This window comes from Rhodamnia argentea, chromosome 2 (assembly GCF_020921035.1).
Source record: "Rhodamnia argentea isolate NSW1041297 chromosome 2, ASM2092103v1, whole genome shotgun sequence".
Classification (NCBI taxonomy): Eukaryota; Viridiplantae; Streptophyta; class Magnoliopsida; order Myrtales; family Myrtaceae; genus Rhodamnia; species Rhodamnia argentea.
Window position 1 is genome coordinate 4,387,804 of NC_063151.1, and position 23,232 is coordinate 4,411,035.

Genomic DNA, 23,232 nt, shown 5'->3' on the forward strand with positions numbered 1-23,232 from the left:
ATAGTCAAGAAGCACCGACAAAGAAAATGGTTAAGAATCAATCAAGATCGATCATAACTTCTTGCTCCCTCTCTTCTTCTTCTTCTTCTTCTTCTTCTTTTGGTTTTTTCTTGATCTTTTTTTTTTTTTTTTTGGGGGGGTGTGGGGGTTAGATTTTCTTGCTTTTTAATTCACTGCACAGGTGTTATGATAACTAAAAACAGAAAGACCGCTTCTCTCTCTTTCAAATTTTAAAACAAAAAAAAATAAAAAAAACTATTCAGAAATAAACTTAAATGCTATCGAATCACTCGACAGGAGAGATCTTTCCTTACTTGTTGACCGGCGAGGAGGGAAAAAAAACCGCCTTTTCCGGCGAACGAACCGGTCAGCGTCTTAATGAGTATAACCACTAAACATTTCCACAAATGACCCCACAATCCCATCCTCAAATTACAAGTACACCCCCCCATTCTGTTTGGTTGAGGTTTTGACCGATTCTGTCATCAAAATAGCTGACTTCTCTCACTTGGTTGTACTTCGCCCCCCCTTTTTTTTTATTTTCTCTGTCTTTATTTTCATTTTTTTAAAATATTTCATTTTGATTATTTAGATTTATTATTGAAACGACCCACCTGCCGATTTGCCAATGGGGGGACCTCTTATCCGAGACAGCAAGTGGGGTGGTCAAAGCGAACATCATCAAATTCAAATGCAGCACAGCAGCAATATGATTTCCACCTTCAAAGCGACATATCTTTTCCTTTTTTAAATTCTCTTGTATATCAGAACGAGATTGTATATTGCAAATTACAATGACGTACAACGAAATGAATAGTTTTTTTTTGCATGTTCTCGATAAGGTCATATAAGGCCTTGAGATATGTGTCTTGTGCTCTCCCCCACATTGAATCTCTCAGGAAGATCCAACGGTCCGTGTTCGCAGAAGCAAGAAAATTGATCCGTGTGCATGCCACCTAAAAGATGCATTCGGCCGACACGTGTCCTCCAAACTCCAGTTCTAGCACGTTGGGATTTCGAAAAATTTTCGATTTTTTTTAGTAATCTTATGCTAAATTATTTCAAGGGTATACGAGTAAAACATTCGGTTAAGGTTGTTCGATCGAGGACGAAAAATGTTGCTGAAAAGTAGCTTAGTTTGTTACCTGCGATTTAGCTGTAATTCTTTCTCTTCTCTCTGTTTTGAAGGTTTTTGCTTGGAAGCTGATGTGTATATATAAGTTCGGGGAGTGTCAAAGTTGCTAGCAAGTCATGCTGATACTGCGGAGTTGTTTCGTACGACCAAAAAAGGTTTTCTTTATTGCTTTTTATTTTTTGCCCCCCGTCACTGAAGACAGTGTCAGTATGTGTTCTTTAATCTCTGTGTCAGGTTGGATTAATATGACGTCTTTTTCCCAGATAAACCTGTGAGAGAGAGGCCGAGACAGGCAGAGAGTGAGACATGGAGTTCTTGGAGATGCTTCTTCTCTTCCCTTGTTTCCTGAGACTGGAAAGAACTTACATGGTGCGTTTCATGGATCTGTATTCTCTTTCCGCTACTCAATTCACTCACAACTTATTTTTTGCTGAATGTTTCTCTGCAATGGCTTCTTGTGATTGCTTCTTGAGATGGCTAAACATGCTTCTCCTTTTGTTATATACCTGGGATTTTTTTTTTTAAGTTCATACCTTCTCTGGATTTCTTTGGAAATTCATTTTTATCAGACCATTTAGCTTTGTGGTTGATTGCATTTGGGTTCTTTCAGGGAGCAGAAAAATATCGATTTTTAAACTTGAGGGTGTCTTTCGACCAAAAAAAAAAAAACTTTAGGGCGTCTGTCGAGGGTTTATTCCTCTCCTCTGTCCCTTTTCTTTCTGTGTTTCTGTTCTTCTCTTTATTCCTTTATTTTCTCGGCATGCTGCTTGTGGTCAGAGGCACAGTGTGTAAGATTTGGGAAAAGAAGATACTGTATGATTTATTTATTTTTTTGGTCGAATAAGATACTGTATGATTGATTAATGAATGTTTTGGAGAGATAGCTGTGCTTTCTATATATGTGACTTAACATTCTGGAACAGTTCTGTGTATAAGTTGTTTCCCAGATTTGGTAAGAACCCCATTTTGGGGTCTGATGGTGCTCTGGCAATCTATTATGTCCTTTCTAGGGTTGCGTTCAGACTTCAATGTTTTGACAAGTTCTATCTATTTTTTGGCTGGGGAATAAAACAATGTGTCTGTTACATTGGCACTGAGCTTGGCTTCAATGAAATGGTCTTTTTAAGCTTTTTCTGATCTGATGAGTCTTATATTCTTATCTTGATGATTTTTTCAGCTAGTGTGAAATGCCCTTTTCACTTCTATCCAAATCAGCCAACATACTTGGTCCATGACTGTCTAGATCTGCAACCATCTTTTTCTTGAGGGTGCGTAAATTCTGGCTTTTGATATACCGATATCGCTTTTTACGTAATCTATTAGATTTTTTCGGTTCAAGTACTTCTATGCTGCTATACCATGTAATGGTCTGATTTTATGCACTGCATTTTACGTGAGTGATCTTTATGTGCGTTTAGCATTTACCTATCTGTAGTTTTCAAACTAGGGAATACGTTATGATACATTTTTGTTTTCTCCGTTTGGCAGTAAATAGATATAAGGTGTAGATGCAAGATGGATTTTCAGGAGTCTACTAGGATTGTTTTCGATAGGGTCCAGAAGCTAGAGCCGGAGAACGTGAGGAAGATCATAGGGTACCTCCTCATACAAGACCAGTGCGACAAAGAGATGATCAGGTTAGCTTTGGGCCCTGACAAGTTGATTCAGGATGTTATACACAAAGCTAAAACCGAACTCCAGCAGTTGGCGCTAACATCATCATCTCCACCCATCTCCCCATCCATGAACCAAGCGCCTTCCGATCATCCGATGCGTTTCTCGCCTCTAAATTCCGTGGCCTTTCAAAATGTGCCATCACCCTTCAGGGTTCCATCTCCTTATTGGGGTCGACAGGCGGTAACTAAGCATCAATCAGATTATATGCCGTTGGGGTATCCAGATTCGATCTCTGAAGTCCCCAACGAGGCTCGCTTTCTGGGTTTGGACGATCAAATGGAGCAACTCAACCTAGGCCTCACAGACTTCTCGCATGAATGCTACTTTCCAGATACTGCATTAGGCAATTTTAGCCCGAGAACAAACCATCATCATCATATGAGCATGCCCGAATTCCCGGTTAAGACCTGCCACTACTTCAACAAGGGCTATTGCAAGCATGGGAACAATTGTAGGTATCTACACGAGCAGGTTTTTCTGGATGGCTTCTTCGCTTTGAGGGCAAATGATGACGACCAAGTTTTCTCACCAGGGTCACTCGAGAAGTTAGAGCTGGAAATTATTGAGATACTGAAATCGAGGAGAGGGAATCCTCTTTCGATTGCTTCTTTGCCTATGATATACTACGAGAAGTATGGTAAAGTTCTTCAGGCAGAAGGGTATCTTACTGAGAGCCAGAGACATGGTAAAGCTGGTCATAGTCTGACAAGACTTCTTTCCAGACTGGGCAGTATTTGCCTGATTGACAGGTGCATCTTATTTGTTCTGTTTACCCTGCATGTGTTGCCTAATGGGTTTGCTAGCTGGTTAGTTTTTGTTTTATGGAGTATGTCTCTCTGATGCACTTTGTGATTGAGTTGCAGACCTCATGGGCAGCATGCTGTAATTTTAGCTGAAGATGCAGCCAAGTTTATGGAATGTCGGCATGAGAAAAGCGACCCCAGTCTAGTCCACAGTAAATCACGGCAGATATATCTAACATTCCCTGCTGAGAGCACTTTTACAGAAGAAGACGTTTCCAACTACTTCAAGTAATTCGATTATCTCTACAAGACTTGAATGCTCCTTCCCAGCATAATGTCTTTGCAATTTTCATGATTTTCGTTTCTTCCCATGCTTTCTTGGGTAGCACTTTTGGGCCAGTGGAAGACGTGAGGATTCCCTGCCAGCACAAGCGAATGTTTGGATTCGTAACATTTGTCAATTCAGATACCGTGCAAATGATTTTGGCGAAAGGAAATCCTCATTTTGTTTGTGGGGCTCGTGTTCTCGTGAAACCGTACAAAGAAAAGTCGAAGCTCGTTGACAGGTAAATGGACACAAGTTGTGTGTGTTTCAAATACAAAGGAAGTTCTTTTATTGATTTGAACCCACTTTGTATTTCGGTGACCTTATTTTGGCCATTCCATAGATGAACTTACCTTGATAAAAGCGAATATTCATGCTGTAGTACTTTGGACATACGCATGCTCACCGAGCTTGTTCTCATGCGTTCATGCAGGAAATACCATGAAGGTTATGAGTCTCCATTTCATCACATGTCACATTACTCTGCCATGGATTCCAGGCTTCACTCAAGTAAGCTGTAGTAATTGTTTATCCTCCTTCTGGACCTCTGCAATGCGTACATTGAGTCTTTCCGTGGAGCAGTGTTCGTTATCTAATTATTTATCCCTGTCTCATAGTGCCAAGAGGATGTAGAGGCTCAAAATTCCTCCAGAACCACATTATGGAAGACAATGACCAGGCTCTTGAATTTGAAAGGATGCGTCTCACGAAGTTGCAATTAACAAGAAAGCTTCCAGGGAATCAGGCTCACATCGTCAACTCGGTGGATAGGTTAAACATCTCAGAAGGTGACAATTTGACCAAATTCTTTTTCTGTGTTATCATTTTTCTCTTGTATTCATGGCTCGTGTTCTTGTAGATCGGTTGGCCTTTTCATCATCAGAGTGTCTCCATTATTTGATGGATGTTCTGAATAATGGCTCCATAGTAGGTGATAAAAGTAGGCCTTCAGAAACCAATTACGATCAGGACAGGTACAGTTCAAATCCACGTCCCTGGTTTCATCGCAGCCCCTGCTCAATATGCATCTAGATCCCTGTCACTGTAGGTCAATCTAGGTGCAGTCCCCATTATGATCGAATCGCCATCATTTATTCTTTTTTTCTGGTTCATTTGCAGTCAAGGACTTCATCTTCCGGAGAGCCCATTTGCCGCTCATATTGCAAATAGCATCTCGACACTGATTTAGGATTCATCCTGTATCCGGACAGGACAAGTCATAGGATACTGATTTTAGACGCACATGAACGATTCTTGTACATAGTATCGTAGCTTACTGGCTCATGGAGTACATAGGAAGCGACGGAAAGATTAGCCCCGTTCTCGGGTTGAAGCAGCAGCAGAGAATACATAGAAGTACTATTATACCGAAGGTTGAGGAAGTTTTTCTTTTTCTTCAGTCTGTTCACTGAGAATAAGTGTTTATGTCGTCAGAAGTTACATAGGGTTTTTTTTTTAATCTTTGAAAAAGAATGAACTGAAATGAGAGATGTTGAGTGAAATTTGTCATCAATGATAAATAACAAGAAGTTTGACGAATTCTGCACCATATCATTATATTAATTTATGTAAGTTTTAACAGCTTACTTACTGTAAAACTTTTTCTTTGGGTCGAAGTTAATTGTTATTGTTTTGTATATTATGTTATAATCCGTCTTTTTTCTCATTTAGTAAGTGGCTCTCCTTCAGCTGTCAAAAATGATAGTTGTGCAATCAAATTATCATCCATTCAAATGGTGAATGTATGACACATACTTGCCTGGGATGTAATGATAATTTTCTAAGAACTGGTCGCTTTTCTCGATTCTCTCTTTTCCTTCAAGGACAATATTTGACCATTTTTCACCGCCGGGTCACACATCGCAGGGTATGATACATTTTTAGGGACAGAAAAGTTCATTGAGAGATTCACTATGGCATTCATAGTGAAACTTTCACATTAGATTCCTGGGGGATGAAAGGAAAATGGGTCATGCTTCAGTGCTTACTGTGTATGAACAAAAAGCGGATTGCCTTGCTCTTATTGTGGGGGTACCGACTACTATTTTCACTTTCACCAGAAGAAAAACAGAACAAACAGACTTTTCGACAGTGAAGCGCATATGTCGGACAGCGTTCTGCAATGGAGATTTGGATCGAAAGTGTTCTGTAAGAAATAAAGAGCGCCACTAAGCTGTAAACTCCATAAGAAAAGGTTCAGCAAGGCAACACATATTGGCCAGTACACAACTAATTAAAGTGATTTCTTCCATGAAGGATTCGCGATTATGTTAATAAGCGCACATTTCAACCTCAAACAAGATACATCTATAACGAAAACCTCGAAAGTAAAGGCAATTTGCAAACCAGCGCATACTTTTGGTAATAGAGCCAATCAACTTCCACATGGATATTCCTGTTGAGACCCTTGACTTACTGTACAATTGAAGTCAAAGTAGTAAAACTGTAATGCACATATTTTTACAGAAAACATTGTATCTTGAAGAAGCAATGGATGCTAACTCTTAATTTGACAGCCATAATCAACATTACCCGCTTGATTAGTTTCCATTCTGTACCTGTACTTTTCTCTTCGCTGCCACAAAGAAGAGAACTCTGAGCATCTTATACAGCTAGTAATGGAAATAAACAGGCGCAGAGTCATGGACCAGTCAGTATTCTTCCCATGTTCTGCAGAAATTCTGCGGACTTGCTATGTCCCTCAGTCAGATTTTCTCTATATCCAAACTGATTAATGCCGCCGTTTAAAAAACCATGATACGCTGTAATTGGAGTAGGTTGAACTGCATCCAAATTCGAACTGGTGTAGTGGATTCGACTTTGTACAGGTTCTGGCCGTAGGGTCTGCTGCTTCTCCGCTGGTGCAATTTCTAATGCCGAGCTTCTTCCCATGCCAAGATCAAGGCTCACAGTTTCTCCTTCTGATCTTGTTCTTGGCGGTCCGCTTAGAGCAGAGGGAACTGCAGTGTCATGGCTGCTAGATTTCGCAGTGGGAACATCGTGATTGTGTTTTCCCTCATAAGTAGTGATGACGGCTTTTGGATCATGAGAGGCCCTCTCAACATGCTTCCTCACAGGGCATCCCGCATTCGTGCACTTGTAGTAACTCCTGCACAAAACCAGTATCACTTTTATGGATAGAAGGCGATTTAAACCCATCAAATTCTAATGCAGCTCTCCTTATCATATTGCCTATCAAAATAAAAGAACGATGATCACAGTCAGCAATATCTTTCAATGTCGGTAAGGCAGCCGGTTGTGTCCCAGTCAATCACTCATATTATGGCAAGGAACAGGTAGATCAATTGCCAGTAGCAACTTGCAGCACCTAATTGAAAGCATTAAGCAATTACTACTTACTCACACAAAGATGAACCTCTTGATCTTTTGCAGTTTAGCATGATAACATTCAGTATAAGTACACTGGGATATTGATATTTCCTTTCCTGTCTCCATATGCTGAATGGAACGCTGAAATCAGGTTTTGAAGGTTTTGCAACCAAATTGTGAAATTAAACTGTAAATTCAAAGTAACTGACTCAAGCCAAGCTTAAAAATTTTATGGACCCTGATTACACACGTCCACCACTCAAGCAGCTTACCTTATTTATACTAGATTTTTTTTTTTGGTTTTGGGGGGGGGGGGGAGGGGGGGAATTGCTAAGAGAGAAAGTATGAGGAAGTTAGTCCTTACATACGACATACGTGCTACATTGATTTAAGTTGGAAGGCTTCTCAACGACTCAACCAGCAAGCTTACAATGAATAACTCTTGATGTATATTTGAAACATAGGAGTAATCCTAACCGTAAATCTGCAAATACGGGGTTTTGCAAACAAATTAATTAAGCATTTGCACTATCACACTATCATTTCTTGCCAAATGTATATCGACCATACACAAAAATTTCAGATGCATTTTTTAGACATTTAACCATGTGACCATAGTTTTTGCAAAACATTTGCTCTTCCAATCAGCTAGTCTTTGACCAAAAAAAAAAATTCAGATAGTCAAGATGGCATTACAATATCGCATGGTGAAAACAATCACTTATCCTGGTCTAGTAAGTAAGCGCATTCTTGAGATAAAAGTCTTATCCATTTCCCTTTCCATATTGTACACATTTCCAAGGCACAGCACAACTGACCCCTTAGCAAATGCCGGCAGGAAACTTGTGTCAGACATTTCTTTGTTAGCTGAATTGTGTACAGCAAAAATTTTCATTTCAGAACACAAGCAGTATGCATGTTATTCACTATATGAATAGTGGAACATGTATGGAAGCCTTTCTGATGCGCTCAAATGTCTACTCCCATGCATGAGTATTTCTGTGCCAGGTATAAAACTCAGCAAAGAAGCATCAATAGTCACTGAGTTACGTTGCACATCACAAAGAGAAAGTAAGAAACTCCGTGACATAACTTAACATACAGTAAATAACAGAGGTCAGATGCAGAACAGTTTTAAGACATTGTGAGTCAACCATCACAGCAAAAGAGTACCTTGGATTGGGATTGCCTCTCACTACTTTCTGCCCGTATTTGCGCCAGCGATAGCCATCATCCAGTATATCAACCTCACTAAGAGTTTGAACGACAACTCGTGGTTCTCTGATTGGCTTAACTACCGGAGTGACATCTTCCCCGCCAATATCCAGCCTCCTATTTCCATATCAGTAATGGTTTCAATTACAACAAAGAATCATGGAGAAAAGATAAATGCACGCAGTTTCTCTTATAGTTAAACGCCCATACCTTCTCTTTGAGAATGGATCATCATCGTCACCATCATCAACTTCAATTTGGATCCTATTCGATAGTGAAGCTGCTCCCTCAACAGTTTCCTCATTCTCAGCAACAGGAGAAAGTTCAGGGGTAACATCAGGGTCAACATTATAAGATGTCTCGCCACATAAGGTTGATGAGCTCTCCACTGTATGGAAAGGTTCAATGATATCAATTTATGAATACATCAGCATAAACTAGAATCAATAGAATAGATCCCACCTGCAGGTAGAAATGAAAACCTATCAGATCTCTCTTCTTGGTTTGGCATGGTCGCTCCTGCAGTAAAGCGCCGGCTTGGTTGTGGTTTAGGGTGATCATGAGTTCCTTTGTAGATAATCTCTGTGATATGACCATCAGGAGCACGTTCAAAAAGCTTTTTCACCTCACAATTAGGATAGGTACATTTGTAATAGCTGCGTGGGAATTCACAACCCTTAACATGCTTCTGTCCATATTTCCTCCAGTTATATCCATCATCAGAGAGTCTCTCATTAATGACAGAAGGGCCATTCCCTTTATTATCCAGCTGTGTCACCTGCATCACATTATTGGGATGCTCTCTCCTACCTAATAATCCATCAGGATCAGCTTCAGCAAGTGGACTAACCCCTAAGCTAACTGCTTGAGCAGGTACTGACAGACACAATTCCTTTGACGAGACAGCAAAATCACTCTGAACTGAAGACAGTGACGCAAATGGTTGAGACTGGCGTTGCCCTAAAACTTTCACAGCCTGTCCACTTCCTTGGTGCTTCGGCTCTGCAGGAACCTTGAGAAGCGACCACCATTAGCCATTTATCTCAAAATCACAAGCGCTAAGGCAATTTCTCAGATACACAATCAATCAAATTGAAAATAAAAAATCATGAACTGACTTCTCATCTGGCTATTATACTTCCTCAAGTATTTTTATAAGAACACAAAAGCATCATAAATAGATATAGGAATCTAGGACAACACATAATGGAAAGCAAGTAAAGGGAATCTCAAAATCAAATAGTGAAATTTAACTTTTAGGTTTCCTCAGTGTACACATCTCAGTCGTCAGCCAACCATCATGATTAATAAGATAAAATTGTAGAATAATCGGCTTTCACAAGATTTAATCTACAAGAAAATTGTCAGTAACTTGGTCTTACCAAGTTTGGTGTAGATAGAGGTTTGAATTCAAAAATGCCAGATCTGCCATCATCAAAGCTATCAGGATAGCCAGAATTGGTAAGTCTTGTATCCGAATTGGTACCAATCAAGCCATGCATCATGTGAGGCTTAATAAGGGAACCAGTAGTTGGTGAGGGCTCCACCTGCAAACAAGGATGAGAAAATATAACTGAGAAAGAGGCTACATATTAGATAAGTATGTACATGTACTCCAGTAAAAAATAACGAGTTCGCATTAAGGAACTGAAAAAATTAGTATTGCTGTGATTGAAAGGGCATCTCAAAGAAATAGGAATTGCAACTTGGCAAATTGCAGCAAGCCTGCAATCTAACAACTCCAAACACAAACATACCAAGAACAAAACCACTACATGTCTGTATATATTACACCACATGACAAATACAGAGTAGAAGCTGTTAATCACCAGTAGTATTGAACTTCCTAAGTCAACCAAGCTCAGAACACACATAAGACTCTCGCAGAAATTTCCCAATATTTTAAATTCCTAATAACTCTCTACCAGGAAAACCACATAGCTCTTCCTTCTCCAGATCAAGCTGATTTAATCACGCTCAGATTCCATTTCAGAATGGATGTTTGATAAATGTCAACAAAGTGTGGCGTCACTGCCAGAGGCACTTTCTTTCTGGTTTCATTCCCACTCTGCCCACAAAAACAAGCTGACTCACTCTTGAGGATGCATTTATTCTCTGTTCTACACCAGTTAATGGAAAAGGTTCTAGTCGACAAATTGACATTGTCACACAAGGACACAGGAAAAGGTCCAATCACCCAATTAAAAGGAAGATTCACTATGCGAAAAAACCACACTGCCCCTGTAAAAAGGAGATTTTCAGTTTTATGTAAAGCCAGATTCCAAAAGCTCTATTCCCCCATATTATGACACCGAGCAGCATAAAGGAGTCACCACAAAGCACACTAAGAGCCAGCATCAGAATATGATGTCCCGTCCCAACCATATATAAAAATCGTACTTTTAGATATTTACTTCTGATCACGGAGACAAACAACAACTTGCAAAGACTTAACAATCCAAAATAGTGAAAGAGCGCACTGATATTTCTCGCAAGAGCATCATAACGTCATTAAGCAACAAAACAACCCCACATGCGCCACAAACTTTCCCAATTGACGCAGTTTTGATGCAACATGTCTCAAAAATGAAACCAAAGAAACATACACGCATCACTTTCAACCAGATATTTCGTAACTGATGGCAACAAAACTGAATCTGAAAAATTGGCCGTCACTCCTACTTTCCTGCAAGTCAAAAATGAGTAGAAATTTGACGACCTGTAGGTTCCGAGAAGTTGAGGAGTTTGAGGGGATATCACAACTCAAGGTTAATTATTGGTGAACCGCCAACTACCAGTAATTCTACACATTAAAATACCAATTTCTTCCTCGAATGAACCAATTGAGCAACAAAGCATAGAGCACCGCATACTCAAATCTGATCCAAAAAATAGGAGTGGGGAGAAAAGCGAAGCGAGAAAATGACCTTGACGTTGGAGAGGAGGACGGGAGACTCGAGGAAGGAGGTCGGGCTGAGCCCCGGCGGGATCGTGATGCAGGCGGACCTAGAGATCGGTAGCTTCGCCGGGGACAGGAGCTTGTACCTGGCGCCGCCGAGGCCGCCGCCGCTGCCGCCGCTGGCCAGAGTCCCGGCATCGGAGGCGGCGTCGGAGAAGGAGGGGCTCGGATACGGATCGGAGCTGCGGAACTGGAACTCGTGCGCTTCGGAGTCGGGAGGATTAGACTCCATCTGTGGATTTTAGATGGAGGGAGGAGAGTCAAAAGCAGAGAAGCTTCTTTGTTGGAGGAGGGGAGGGGTATTTCGGTCAAAGAGGGCTCGTCGCCATGACTCGAGTCTGTAGTCTATCTTCAAGTTTTCGCGCAGAGAGAGAGAGAGAGAGGGCTTGACTTGTTGAGAATGGATTTGTCGCGAGTGGATCGTGATTGGGCCCGTAGTCTAGTCCTATTATTTCTCATTTTTCATTTGGAAAAAAAAAATTAAGAATTGGTTCTGTTCTGTGATTGGTTAAGCAATACTTGAAAGGTAACGGTTGCTTGCTTGCCGGGCTCATCAGTCGGGACAACGTTTGGTTTGGTCCTGTCTGTGTCTGGAGAAGTGCTATTTGCACGGGACAAATTTGTAATTTTCGCAATTCATTTTTCCAGATTATCATATAAGCCTACCTATATTGAAAGAGTTAAGAACTTATCGTAGAATGATTATATAATTTCACGTTCTAGTCTGGAAATTCAAGAGTTAATAGCACCATGAAACAGTTTTAAAAAAAAATGAGATAATAAAATACTATTGCTAGCTTGAGATGTCCTCATTACCGCGCTTAAAGAGTAAGACATAGATCTGACTCTCGGACCTTTTGAATTTTCAAAGTATGCATCAATTGATCGTGCTCTCAATTGTGAACCAAATTGGTCGTAAAACCATTCTCTCTCTCTCTCTCTCTCTCTCTCTCCCAAAATTGGCACAACGTGAGAGACCGAGAAAAAAAGGCGCACAGAGGCCACATTGTCAAATGATGAGCTCTCGTTTCCTTTCATCGGTTCCTTTCGGTTACTGGAGCGATCCAAAGTCGCTGTCCCCATCATTACAATGCCATCGCGGGAATGGCAAACAGAATTGCACCAGCCAACAAGTCAATTATGTCATAATCAGTAATTTGGCGTGGAAATTAAATTGGTGGATAATGCCTCAGGAAAATATGGTAATCTCCTCTCTTTTCCCCAAGTAAAGTTGAAGCAACAATGATTTCTATTGGAAGTTGCCCAGATTCGATTCATCAAGAAAGAAAAAGCTGTCCCTGTCGCGGTACGAAATGAAGGTGAGAGACCATATGGAAGTAGCTTTTGCGATCATATGCAGCTGTCAATGATAATATATCGGCTAACATTTACAATCGAAAAGAGAAATACAGAGTGAAGAAGCATCGAGGCAAATCGAAATAGATCATTTAGATAGCTACAGAAAAAACAACTCAAGCTCTTCACATGAATCCGGACTGCAGATATAGCTGTTGAATCTTAAGCAAGAAGCGTTATTTTGGGTACATATCCACTCTGGAAGAAACACCAAAAGAGAACGGAGAAAACACCAACGAGGAAAGGAAGAAAAGCAACCACCAACAAAATTGACAAACAACACATACATAAAGGGACCACAAAAAGACGAGCAAAATTTTTGTATTAGCAACAATCCTATCAAAACACAGGCAGAACTCCTAATGAAAATAAAGAGAGCAAAACACTCTCAGGTTTCATTTGTTTTATGCTGAAATCAGGAATGATAAATTTATCATGAGTAACATAAACCACAAAAGAAGGCTTTTTCAAAGGATCGAGTAAAGTTGCAAGTAGCACTTCATGCAGTGAAGATGACTGAATACATCGCTTTGATGAACTAACCAAGTTAAAGGTTTGCAAATTGTCAATCTGCATTTACCAGAGGTATGGTGCGGGCATCCCTCATAGTGGCCCAAAAGTGATGATTGGACGAAAAGACAATCATTCTATTTCAAGATGTTAATTGGACAAAAAGGAAGCGTGTTGGAGGGATGTAATCCTGTCAGTACAAAGACACATTTAAATGCATGTTCAACCCAGGGAAGAAATGCAGAACCCAATACTAAAAGAAAGACAATTATATACTTTGTTACTTTCTCAATGCTAAACAGGAATAAGAACCAGCTGATTTAAATCAATCATCACTAAAAACCTCTCTGAGAGATCAAACAATAACAGTATACCACGGTGTGAGATATTCTACTTGTGCACAACAAAAGCAATCGCAAGAGTCAGGCATACTTTTGTATGACTAGCACTGCCCCTTTGGAAAGTGCTAAATACAGTGCACAGAGAGAGAGAGAGAGCCTTAAACACTACCGAGTATAGTAGGATGCAAAGTATTGAGAAGAGGCACCCTGTCCACCATAGGTAGTTGACCTATCATAAGGGATAGAAGGCATCTGCAATTCTGATGGATACAAATAAGGCCGTGCAGGGCTTGGATCACCAGGGAAACCCACAGGGGCACCAGCCAAACCGTATAACCCGTTGGATGGCCCCGTATAAGGGACAATTGCCGGGTTATTTCCCACCATAGCATAAACACCAGCAGGTGTGCTCAAGTATGAAGCAGGTGCTACAGAAGCAGTCTGTGGATGAGATTGCTGGAAGGTGGCAACAGCTGAGGTGGGACCAGCGATTTTCATTGAGGCTGCAATAGAACCAAAGGCTGTGCTAGGCCTTGGTCGCTTTTTCCCACTAAATTGTGGTTTTAACTTTTGCTTTTGCAGCTGCTGCTGAGGCTTAGAAGCAGTAGCCACCGCAGGGAATTTCTCTGTCTTCAGCTTCTCTAGAAGCTGAATACGTCTTTCAAGGGTTGCTCGAAACTCGGAATCGAGCTTGCGCTCTTCCATGATCTTAACTACAGACTTCAATGCAATGATTTCTTGGGCCATGGCCGCGTTCTGCATAATTTAGGTAAATATGAGGGCCAGTGGCTACTCTCCAAGGGGTTCCAGCAATCTGAAAATAAATGTACCTGTGACTTGCGAGAGTTGTTTCCATCCTTGGAAACTTTCCTAGCAAGCTTCTTAGACTCATTTACAAAAAATTTCAAAAGGGGGAGAGGTGGGAACTTCTGAGTCAGCTCAAAGTCAAAAATGAATTTGACCGCCTGTGTGTATTTTCTCTTGCTTATAAGTTTTTCGATGAGATCTACAGTATTTCATTAAAATAGAAGCATTAGAGTCTATTAGATACCAAAAGAAACATAGCACATTTCAAGAAGCTTGCTTATCAGAAGATTTCACATGGACAAGAAGAAAACGAAACCCAAAAACAAACAAAAGGGGCCTCTACCTAAAGGCCCACTATCGCAAGGACATTAATTCCTTGATGCAAAACAAGGGGTCGCCACTACAAAGAACCTGCATGTACAAATTGATAAATATATGCTCATGGATCTATCTGTGTATGAGTGTGAATTGTACAAACTAGGATATTGTTAAAGAATTCCATCAGGGCACTTGTTAAGCAACCAAATAAGGAAAACACTCAACACTCAATGTTTTGACTTCTCTTATGTTATGTGCAATCCACGCTATAAAAATCAAATTACTCTTGCTTAACAAGTACACGGAGGATACTCATCGATATAACCCTGCAAAATAAATTAGCTATTGCTTTAACTCAGATAATATTGTATGAACTAAATGTCTGCAGAGTCATAAAATAGAGCTGTCCTTTCAATTTCTTAAAAGGTGCCACAACACTGTCGTTGTAACCAAGACTCCTATTTCTATAAGAAGAAATATTCTCTCTCTTCTTATTAAACATTCGGAGGGACACCTAACGATTGTTTGTGATTTATCTCAAACATAATTGATAATACAAGCTAATTAATGGTGCATTCGCTTATGGACATACAGTATAGCTCACATGATAAAAGAGTTGATAAAAGAATAAATCCCTGCCTGGCCAATCTTCACATTACCTGCTCAATTTCTAAAGTTGCAATCACCGCTTACAATTTCTTATCAACATTAAAAATCAATTTCCAGATCATATTTTTGGCAAAAACATCACGTACATGCCTCAAATGAAGATGAAGTTACGAATATAAATACAACACGCGTGAAATCACAAGCCAAAATTAGTTAACGGTGATATTGTATAACCATGACAAGCTAACAAGAATTCCACTACACAAGTAAAACTAGAACATGAACCAGCTCACCTGGAACTTTATCTTCCAACCCCAAGGCCCGAAACAACTCCCTCGATTGAGAAAAATGTGCAACAGTAACGCAGTAATCAATGATCTCATCCACACTGAATTCAGACATCAATCCATAAGCTGCCACCAAATCCAGCAAACCCAACACTTGCATAGGATGTCGGGGACCTTCAGGGTTCAACTTCCCCTTCCAATCCAACGCCACCTTCTTCGAGCTTTCGCGCGCCTGATCGGTCAAACTCGGGCGAACACTCATCAGCACTTCCAAAAGAAATATACAGTTCCTCCTAAGAACCATTAAGTTGCGCTCCGAAATACCATCACCATAAAACCCTCCCATTGCATCTAGAACTAACTTTCCAGGATCAGAAGACAAACCTAACGCGCCAGAAAGCTCTGCACGTAATTGGTCACGCTCTACATGGTGTTCCGCTATGTAGTTCCTTAACCCTAAACTGTCCATGTTCGAGCACAGTACCTTCAACTCGGCCCGCGGTTCGATGGGGCACTGACTCGGAGGATCGGATGACGACGAAGGAGGTTCATTAGCTTCTGCATCGCCGGGTGAGGTAATCGGTTCGTCTTGTATTTCCACTGATTCCGTCAGAACGGGGATATGCGGGTCGGTTCGAGCATTCGACACCGCTTCTTCCTCTCGTTTCTGCCGCTGTTGTTGTTGTTGACAAGCAGACTCGAGCGATTCGAGGAGCTCGAATTTCTGAGCGATGGAGGTTTCCACGGAGGCGAAGTGAGATTCGATGTCGGACCAGGTGAGGGAGAAAGAAGAGAGGAGGGAGGATTGGGCTTGGAGGTCGCCGAAGGCCTTCTTGAGGCTCTCCTTCTTGGAGTCTATGAGCTTGATTGCTTCGGCGATCGTCTCCAACGCCGCCATGATCTCGGGAGACTCTGGTGATCGCAGAGAGAAACCCTAATCGAGTGAGAGCCTGAGAGGGAGACGAAGCGGGAAGAAGAAGAGAGAGCAGTCGTCTTCCGAGGAAGGACGAAGCGTAGCACGATGAGGCCAAGTTCTATATCCAATGACGAAAATTGAATGAAAAGAGAGATAAAACTGAAAAATGGCCAAACAACAAAAACGGGAAATTTTAAAAAAGGAATAAAAATCCTTTATTTTCTCAAATAAAAATTCAAAGCGGCCATATTAATATCAAAAAAGAGCTGACCCCACCAGCTAGCTAAAAGCATTTTTGTCATTTACTTTTTTTATTTTTCTTCTTTATTTATTAAATTAAATTTAAAAACAAATAAATAAACCGGCAATGGCCATCACCGAAGCGATTGTCGCCCTTCGCCTCCAACCATCGTCGCAAGGGTCCCACAACGGTCGGCCAAGGTCGTCGAGCCCCGGCTAGTGGCCGCCGATCCCGCCAACCATAGGCGAGGGCCGCCACCGGCTAGGGTGCGGCTGGTACATCATCAACCCCACTCACCCACCCCTTCATGGCCTTGTTCGGCATCAACCCGATCAACGGCATGGACAAGAGCTAGCAGACTCGACCACCTATCCTCACCTACGTTGCACGGTCCCTTCCACCCGAACTTGCTCGAGGCGTGAGGCTCGGGCGTGGCCTTTAACACGACGTGGGCGAGGGTCGACACATCAATGGTTTTCTTTTTCCTTTTTCTTAATTTATTTTAAATTTAATTTAATCAATAACGAGGAAAAAAAGTAAATTACAAAAATGCTCTTGGCTTGCTAGTGGGGTTAGGAGTTTTTTTAGGTTGATATGACCACTTCATGCCCTTATTTGAAATAAGGTTCACTCCATGCCCTTATTTGAGAAAATGAGAAAACTTAAGGCTCTTATTTAAAATTTTCCCCAACAAAAATAAATTTAGCAAAAAAATACTTTTGACAATTTTTTTTGGTCGAATTTGTCTCAATTTTACAATTTTCAAGCAATTTGGTTTTACACATTATCTCAATTCGAAAGCATCCACTCTCAATCTAGACAATACCAAACTCAATCCATTTACACAACAAGGTGTGATAGGAATCGTGAAAGAAAATTCGAACATAACACAACAAAATACACCCGGGCCCATACATGGACACTCACTCTCACGAACTCACATCGTATATAATCATATTAACTCATCAAAATCACGATTTTGATATTTGATGTTGCATGAGTTGACGCGAGTTACAAATACGATCGTAACACTCCAATATACCAAATTTTTAGTCATCATAATCTGAATACTCCATGTATGATTTACACCTCACTTAATGCACTCTTTACACTTTGAAAATATTCAATTTCCCATTACGTATTATTGCGTATGATAAGATCGAGATTTAGAGACAATGTGTGTTGTTTAAGACGAGAGAACTACCAACGATTAAGAGATAGCCGGGCATTCAAAAAATCCCGAACACTGTAAAGAGAGAAGCGCATTAAAGCATGATCTAATGTTTGAGTACAAGTAGGTCTCCACTAGTTCTGGACCTTATGACAGTCCTTGATGCATGTTTGCAGACTAATATACCACAGCTTATGATAAAACAAAGGATATAACAATGTTCTATGTAGCAACAACACAAACCGGAACAAAGGAGCATGTCATATGATGTATGGAGGTCAGAAAGCTTTCGTGAACTAATAACTGTAACCTCAACCAGAGGCCGGCCTCCCGTTGGAAGTTACCTACAACTACAAGTGTTTCTCTTGCTTATCCTTGTCTATGCAGTCATCAGACTTCAGTGCGCGACAAACCTCGTCGCGCCTACATGTACTCATCAGCTCTCGGACTAAAAAGAGACCTCATAGTTGCTCGACACTTTCTTCTGCAATCGAACCATCCGTCCTCACACCTCGTGGATCGCAATGCCACACTCTTGGCAGTTAATCGCCGAACTTCGGTTAGCGATACAGAAGCCGAGGACCAGTAGAAACAAAGGGCAAGAGAGCAAAATGTGAATTAAGTACAAATGAATGGCCTTGGGAGCTGTCATTGGACTTGTATGGTTTTGTTTTATACGTTGGTTGCTGCCACCTTTCCAAGTCATCTGACCTCAAAACAATCAAACTGGTAACTTCCTAACAAGACAAGTAGTACATGATTGTTCAGGCTCATGGAGATCACCACCAGAAGGATCGGGTTTCACAGATTAAAGTGAATACCAACACAAATAGGTCCGAATCACGGTTGCCACGTCTCATGGAAACAGCTCCGCCGTAACTGGCATCTTTTAGGTGTTAACGAAGTTATTATCACATTGGTCCTCTCAAAGAGATGAACATTTCCAGGACAAAACTTTGGAAATAGCGAAAAGGGGAGCGAATTTATCCGAGTGACAGACATAATGAAGCTCCAATTCTTGTCTGATATGGTTATAACTTTTCTGTCTCTCTCTCTCTTTCTCTAAATTGCCGAGAAGAAAGACCATTCCTTGCTGCATATTCCTCGTGTTGTGACCGAGCCAAAGACTAAGTTGCACAGTTATGCAGAGCTCTGGAGTGTTTGCGTCTCGGTTTGCTTCTCGGCAATCGAGAAGCATTGTCGCCATTTTCCTGTTGATCATAACCATCACGAAAGGTGAGTTATCGGAAACCGAATCTTTCTTAGGTTTCATTAGAGCAGTCGACCCCGAAAATGCCACCGGATTTGCCCGGGCCGTGCCCTTTCCGTATCCTTGCTCAGCCAATTTGAAAGGCGTGAGTTGCGACTTGGAAGATGGCAGGATCACCGAAATTAGGCTTCAACATTTGAGTCTCAAAGGGACAATAGACGCAAAGCCTTTATGCGAATTGCCAAACTTGCGATACCTAAGCTTAGCTAATAATCTCATACGTGGTAATATTCCGGCTTCGATCGAAAACTGCACTGGTCTGATCACTTTAAATCTGAGCAGCAACCTTCTGAGTGGAAGAGTACCAGCTGCTCTCAGAAAGCTGAAACTCCTTAGCACAGTCGACATATCCAACAATTCCCTTTCAGTGACTGCACCAAACAGGCCAAAGTTCATCCCTACTGAGAAAAAACGTTTGGATTCGCATCATAAACAGATCTATGTTGCTAGACATTTCCTTGAATCGAGGAAATTATCCAATGCTGAGAGCCCAGAATCCGGTGGTCATGATACTCCATGGTACCACCGGTGGGGACAGTGCTTGCCGTTGGTATTCGGCGTCGGGTTTTTCTTCCTGCTAACATGGTTTGTTGGTAAGAAGGCGGCGAAATTAGCTGAAGAGAAGGCGATCCTGAAGGCGCTAAGCACCTCCCCTCTCAAAGTTCTCACACCGAATCCGCTGATCGAAGAAATCAAGCCCGAGGAAGGACGATCGGAGCTCGTCTTCTTCGTCGAGGAGCATGAAGCATTTAAGCTCGACGACCTCCTCGAGGCGGCGGCGGACCTCCAGAGCCAGAGGTTCCGCAGCAGCCTCTACAAGGTTGTGCTGAAGAACAACATCGCTTATGCTGTCAAGAGATTGAAGAAGCTGCGGGTGTCATTCGAGGAGTTTGGCAACACGCTGAGGCAAGTTGGGAACATGAAGCATCCCAATATTCTTCCTCTAGTTGGGTTCAACTCAACCAACGAAGACAAGCTTCTGATATACAAATATCAGAGTAATGGCAGCTTGCTCAATCTATGTGAAGGCAAGTTTTATATTTTGTAACCTCACTGCCTAGACCTGACATCACTAGTTATTTGTACATGATCTAGAGACTTCAAAAGCATTTTATCTGCTTATAATTCGCTTCTTTCGCTTTCCATGCAGATTACATCGCGGGTAAGAGGGATTTTCCATGGAAACTACGCCTCTACATAGCCGGTGGAATCGCGAGAGGGTTGGGTTTCATATATGAGAGGACTAAGGAGAGGGAGATCATTCCTCATGGTAATCTCAAGCTCTCAAACATTTTGTTAGGCGACTCCATGGAGGCACTCATAAGCGAATACGGGGTTTCGAAGTTCATCGACCCCAAGGTAGCCTGTGTCCTTGGGTCTAATGGCTACATGGCGCCCGAAAAATGCTTCTCGGAGCAGGCAGATGTATATAGCCTCGGTGTGATTATGCTTGAATTACTAACCGGCAAGTTGGTCAAGAAAACCGGAGTAAACCTTCCAAAGTGGGTCAAGTCCATGGTTAGAGAGGAATGGACTGGGGAAGTCTTCGATAAGGAGGTCAGCAAAGCCGCGAAGCAATGGGCTTTTCCATTGCTGAACATTTCTCTGAAGTGCGTGGCCGACGCTCCTGACAAGAGACCATCTATCACAGAAGTTATGGAGAAGATAGAGGAGGTGATAAAAGCGGATCAAAATCATCTGGTCTCGGATTCGCCAATGCGCTGCGCCGAGTCTAACTATCAAGATTGCTGTTTCCTACATTCTGTCATACCTGAGACCTGGGATACCCCGGGATCGAATTACTGAATTGATCTCACCGCTCCACACCATTTTCGCGCGCTGTTTTCATCAGATTCACAGGAAGAGGCATGTCATCATGCAGAAAAGCATTTCCCCATGCCCACGCATCTCTTGCTAGTTAAGTCTAAGCAATACGGTAGACTACTTCAAATTATGGTCCCATTAGTCCATGTCTGTTTACCATCTGTATTGGTGAGTGCACTTTAGTTCATAGGCATGCCTTCACGCACAGGTAACAAAAGAGTTAAAAACAGATTCGAACTAAGGAGTATGCTGTTTGTAGTTAATCTATTATGTTTTTCATAGTTTCCCAAGTCTTCGATGCATAACAGATAAAGTTACAAGCTCAAGCTTTGGAGCTTCATTGGCATTTTTGGAATGTACTTCAGATGACACATGAATAACTTAAACTTTAATTCCTACTACTATGCTTCCAACTGAAATATGATGACCAGCGTATGAGTTTTGGAGTATAGCATCACTGGAGTTTTGCCTGTGCTGTGAATTGCATCCTTCACAGAAGCTGCTTGGGCATTTGGTCATCAGGGTATACGAAGCTGCGATGATCAATAAGTTAGAGAATATAATACTCTTCGCCTTCCAGGAAAGGATGTCGTTTTGCACAAGTTTCAGGCACGTCGACGACAAGACAATCCCCACAGTTGGTTAGATCATCTAATACCAAGAATAAATGTTAATAGATTCGATAGTTGACATGTGATAATATCGTGTATTGACTTCTACAATGTACCTACAAACGTTCGGGTGACAAGATGGCGAGAAGAACGGTGGAGGAAATCACATGCGGTTATACTGTACTAGCGAATTAAAGTCTTAGAGAAATTTAAAGTATGAAAGCCTTCTCTCATGAATGATAGGTACATCGTCAGTGCTCAGAAATTTCATTAGCAGAAACGACATCATTGTCTAGGAAGCAACCCTATCTACAGCCTTCCCACATGGCCTAGACTGATCTAAGTTCTAACTCCCTTGCAATCCTCAAACAACCAAGTCAGATCAAACATACTCATTCCTATCCTGTGGCTGGCAACTTGTGTCCTACTCCACATGACAGCAAAATCATAGTTCCCAACTGGAGGAAAATTTGGAGCTTGCCATGGCCACTTAGGCAAAATTTGAACAAATACCCGAGGGAAAGTAATGTTGGACCTAAGGGGGGCGGGCGAAGGCCCGTCCGTCGCCCCCTGCCACTTGATGCTCGGTGTAACTTATCAAATACATGCTCCGCCACTGCTGAGTTAAGGCGAGAACAGAAACGAATTGCAGCTTCTGTGTTTTTAGCACTAAAATGAAGAGAGAGAGAGAGAGAGAGAGAGGGGGGATTTCAATAATATGGAGTCTCATTGTCAACTCAAGGAGATGAGGAATATCTATTGGGCCAACCACCAAAGATGTGATTTCTCAGATCTTAGAAATCCTCGAAAGAAAGCAATAATGTTGCAAGACAAGACACGCAGTTCACTTGCAATAGAAGTCTGACCAACTCCGGAGAGATGAGATGAGGTTTCTTAATCTGGTTCATCAGATGCTGTGCTGCCAAACCAATTCTATTGGGGCTCTCAGCTTTTCTAGCCTGCAAAAGTCTCTTAGTCAAATTAATAATCTGCCAATCTTGGGGAAGTCAACATCTGGGAATCATCTTAGATGCTGATGCAGCAAAAAAAAAAAATTCAATCACAAGTTTCTTTTTTTGAATGTATCAGCATCACTTGCCAGTTTCTTCCTTTCGTATTAATTTGGCTTTGTCACTTGCATCCGAAACGAAAGTGAACAGCTAACGATCTTCCTATAATGGCAAAGGCGACAACCCACCTCTTTGAGGAATCAAACAACCAACATGCATCCTCTTCATTTTCTTGATCTCCTCTTTGGAACAAAACTGCTGTCTTTTTCGTTAATATTTGCTAATGTTCTGGCCTTTTCTTTTCTTTTCTTGTTTTAGTGTCCAACGGCAAGAAAGGATCCTTATATGAAAGGGATAAATGCGTTGGAAGTCATAAAATTCATCACGAAAGTGTAATTTTTTTTTTTTTTTATAATCGAGGTATCCAAGCTAGTTTACACGCACCTCGACTATGAGTCCTAAAATTTTCAAAAAATGAAATCAAGTCCTAAAAACTTGTTATAAGAGTGGAATCAAATCTTAAAAGTTTCAAAAGGTGCAATCAAGTCCTAAAACTTATCACAAAAGTGCAATCGAA

General features: G+C 41.4%; 4 protein-coding genes across 8 annotated transcripts; 2 read left to right on the plus strand and 2 right to left on the minus strand.

Moving 5' to 3' along the window:
* Positions 1-1,346: 1,346 nt before the first annotated feature.
* On the plus strand, positions 1,347-5,546 carry LOC115748918 (zinc finger CCCH domain-containing protein 18-like). 4 transcript variants are annotated; one of them, XM_048274316.1, is made up of 10 exons: positions 1,347-1,504; positions 2,313-2,402; positions 2,624-3,263; positions 3,345-3,561; positions 3,676-3,843; positions 3,942-4,121; positions 4,314-4,390; positions 4,498-4,668; positions 4,740-4,854; positions 5,000-5,546. In XM_048274316.1, exons 3-10 carry the CDS (start codon positions 2,651-2,653, stop codon positions 5,067-5,069), a joined length of 1,611 nt encoding a protein of 536 aa, XP_048130273.1. In that variant the 5' UTR covers positions 1,347-1,504; positions 2,313-2,402; positions 2,624-2,650; the 3' UTR covers positions 5,070-5,546. The 4 variants fall into 4 exon arrangements, with proteins under 4 accessions (XP_048130273.1, XP_048130272.1, XP_030541431.1 ...); XM_048274315.1 differs by having other exon boundaries at positions 2,313-2,403; positions 2,624-3,561; XM_030685571.2 differs by lacking the exon at positions 2,313-2,402 and having other exon boundaries at positions 1,378-1,504; positions 2,624-3,561.
* A 662-nt stretch (positions 5,547-6,208) lies between these two features.
* LOC115748917 (probable WRKY transcription factor 20) lies at positions 6,209-11,618 on the minus strand. The gene is made up of 6 exons (XM_030685570.2): positions 11,353-11,618; positions 9,808-9,972; positions 8,888-9,437; positions 8,636-8,813; positions 8,384-8,542; positions 6,209-6,989 (listed from the first exon to the last, which is right to left on the minus strand). The coding sequence occupies exons 1-6, from the start codon at positions 11,614-11,616 to the stop codon at positions 6,521-6,523; spliced, it is 1,785 nt and encodes a 594-aa protein (XP_030541430.1). The 5' UTR covers positions 11,617-11,618; the 3' UTR covers positions 6,209-6,520.
* A 20-nt stretch (positions 11,619-11,638) lies between these two features.
* On the minus strand, positions 11,639-16,670 carry LOC115748920 (truncated FRIGIDA-like protein 1). Of its 2 annotated transcripts, XM_030685575.2 has the most exons (4): positions 15,619-16,670; positions 14,422-14,597; positions 13,732-14,347; positions 11,639-11,769 (listed from the first exon to the last, which is right to left on the minus strand). In XM_030685575.2, the coding sequence occupies exons 1-3, from the start codon at positions 16,508-16,510 to the stop codon at positions 13,757-13,759; spliced, it is 1,659 nt and encodes a 552-aa protein (XP_030541435.1). In that variant the 5' UTR covers positions 16,511-16,670; the 3' UTR covers positions 11,639-11,769; positions 13,732-13,756. The 2 variants fall into 2 exon arrangements, with proteins under 2 accessions (XP_030541435.1, XP_030541434.1); XM_030685574.2 differs by lacking the exon at positions 11,639-11,769 and having other exon boundaries at positions 13,420-14,347.
* A 2,366-nt stretch (positions 16,671-19,036) lies between these two features.
* On the plus strand, positions 19,037-21,145 carry LOC115748959 (putative inactive receptor-like protein kinase At1g64210). Its single transcript, XM_030685624.2, has 2 exons — positions 19,037-20,238; positions 20,361-21,145. The coding sequence occupies exons 1-2, from the start codon at positions 19,083-19,085 to the stop codon at positions 21,014-21,016; spliced, it is 1,812 nt and encodes a 603-aa protein (XP_030541484.1). The 5' UTR covers positions 19,037-19,082; the 3' UTR covers positions 21,017-21,145.
* The last annotated feature ends 2,087 nt before the right edge of the window (positions 21,146-23,232 follow it).

Bases quoted from the DNA above. Each gene is read 5' to 3' on its own strand.
- LOC115748917 (XM_030685570.2), bottom strand. From the start codon at position 11,616: ATGGAGTCTAATCCTCCCGACTCCGAAGCGCACGAGTTCCAGTTCCGC. The intron at 9,973-11,352 runs GTCATTTTCTCG...CCTTGTTTGCAG, and splicing joins TCCTCCTCTCCAACGTCAAG to GTGGAGCCCTCACCAACTAC. The intron at 8,543-8,635 runs GTATGGGCGTTT...ATATGGAAATAG, and splicing joins GATCCATTCTCAAAGAGAAG to GAGGCTGGATATTGGCGGGG.
- LOC115748918 (XM_048274315.1), top strand. From the start codon at position 2,651: ATGGATTTTCAGGAGTCTACTAGGATTGTTTTCGATAGGGTCCAGAAG. The intron at 3,844-3,941 runs GTAATTCGATTA...TTTCTTGGGTAG, and splicing joins GACGTTTCCAACTACTTCAA to CACTTTTGGGCCAGTGGAAG. The intron at 4,122-4,313 runs GTAAATGGACAC...GCGTTCATGCAG, and splicing joins AAGTCGAAGCTCGTTGACAG to GAAATACCATGAAGGTTATG.
- LOC115748959 (XM_030685624.2), top strand. From the start codon at position 19,083: ATGCAGAGCTCTGGAGTGTTTGCGTCTCGGTTTGCTTCTCGGCAATCG. The intron at 20,239-20,360 runs GCAAGTTTTATA...CTTTCCATGCAG, and splicing joins CTTGCTCAATCTATGTGAAG to ATTACATCGCGGGTAAGAGG.
- LOC115748920 (XM_030685575.2), bottom strand. From the start codon at position 16,510: ATGGCGGCGTTGGAGACGATCGCCGAAGCAATCAAGCTCATAGACTCC. The intron at 14,598-15,618 runs GTGAGCTGGTTC...GAAATACTGTAG, and splicing joins GTTGGAAGATAAAGTTCCAG to ATCTCATCGAAAAACTTATA. The intron at 14,348-14,421 runs GTACATTTATTT...TAAATTATGCAG, and splicing joins ACAACTCTCGCAAGTCACAG to AACGCGGCCATGGCCCAAGA.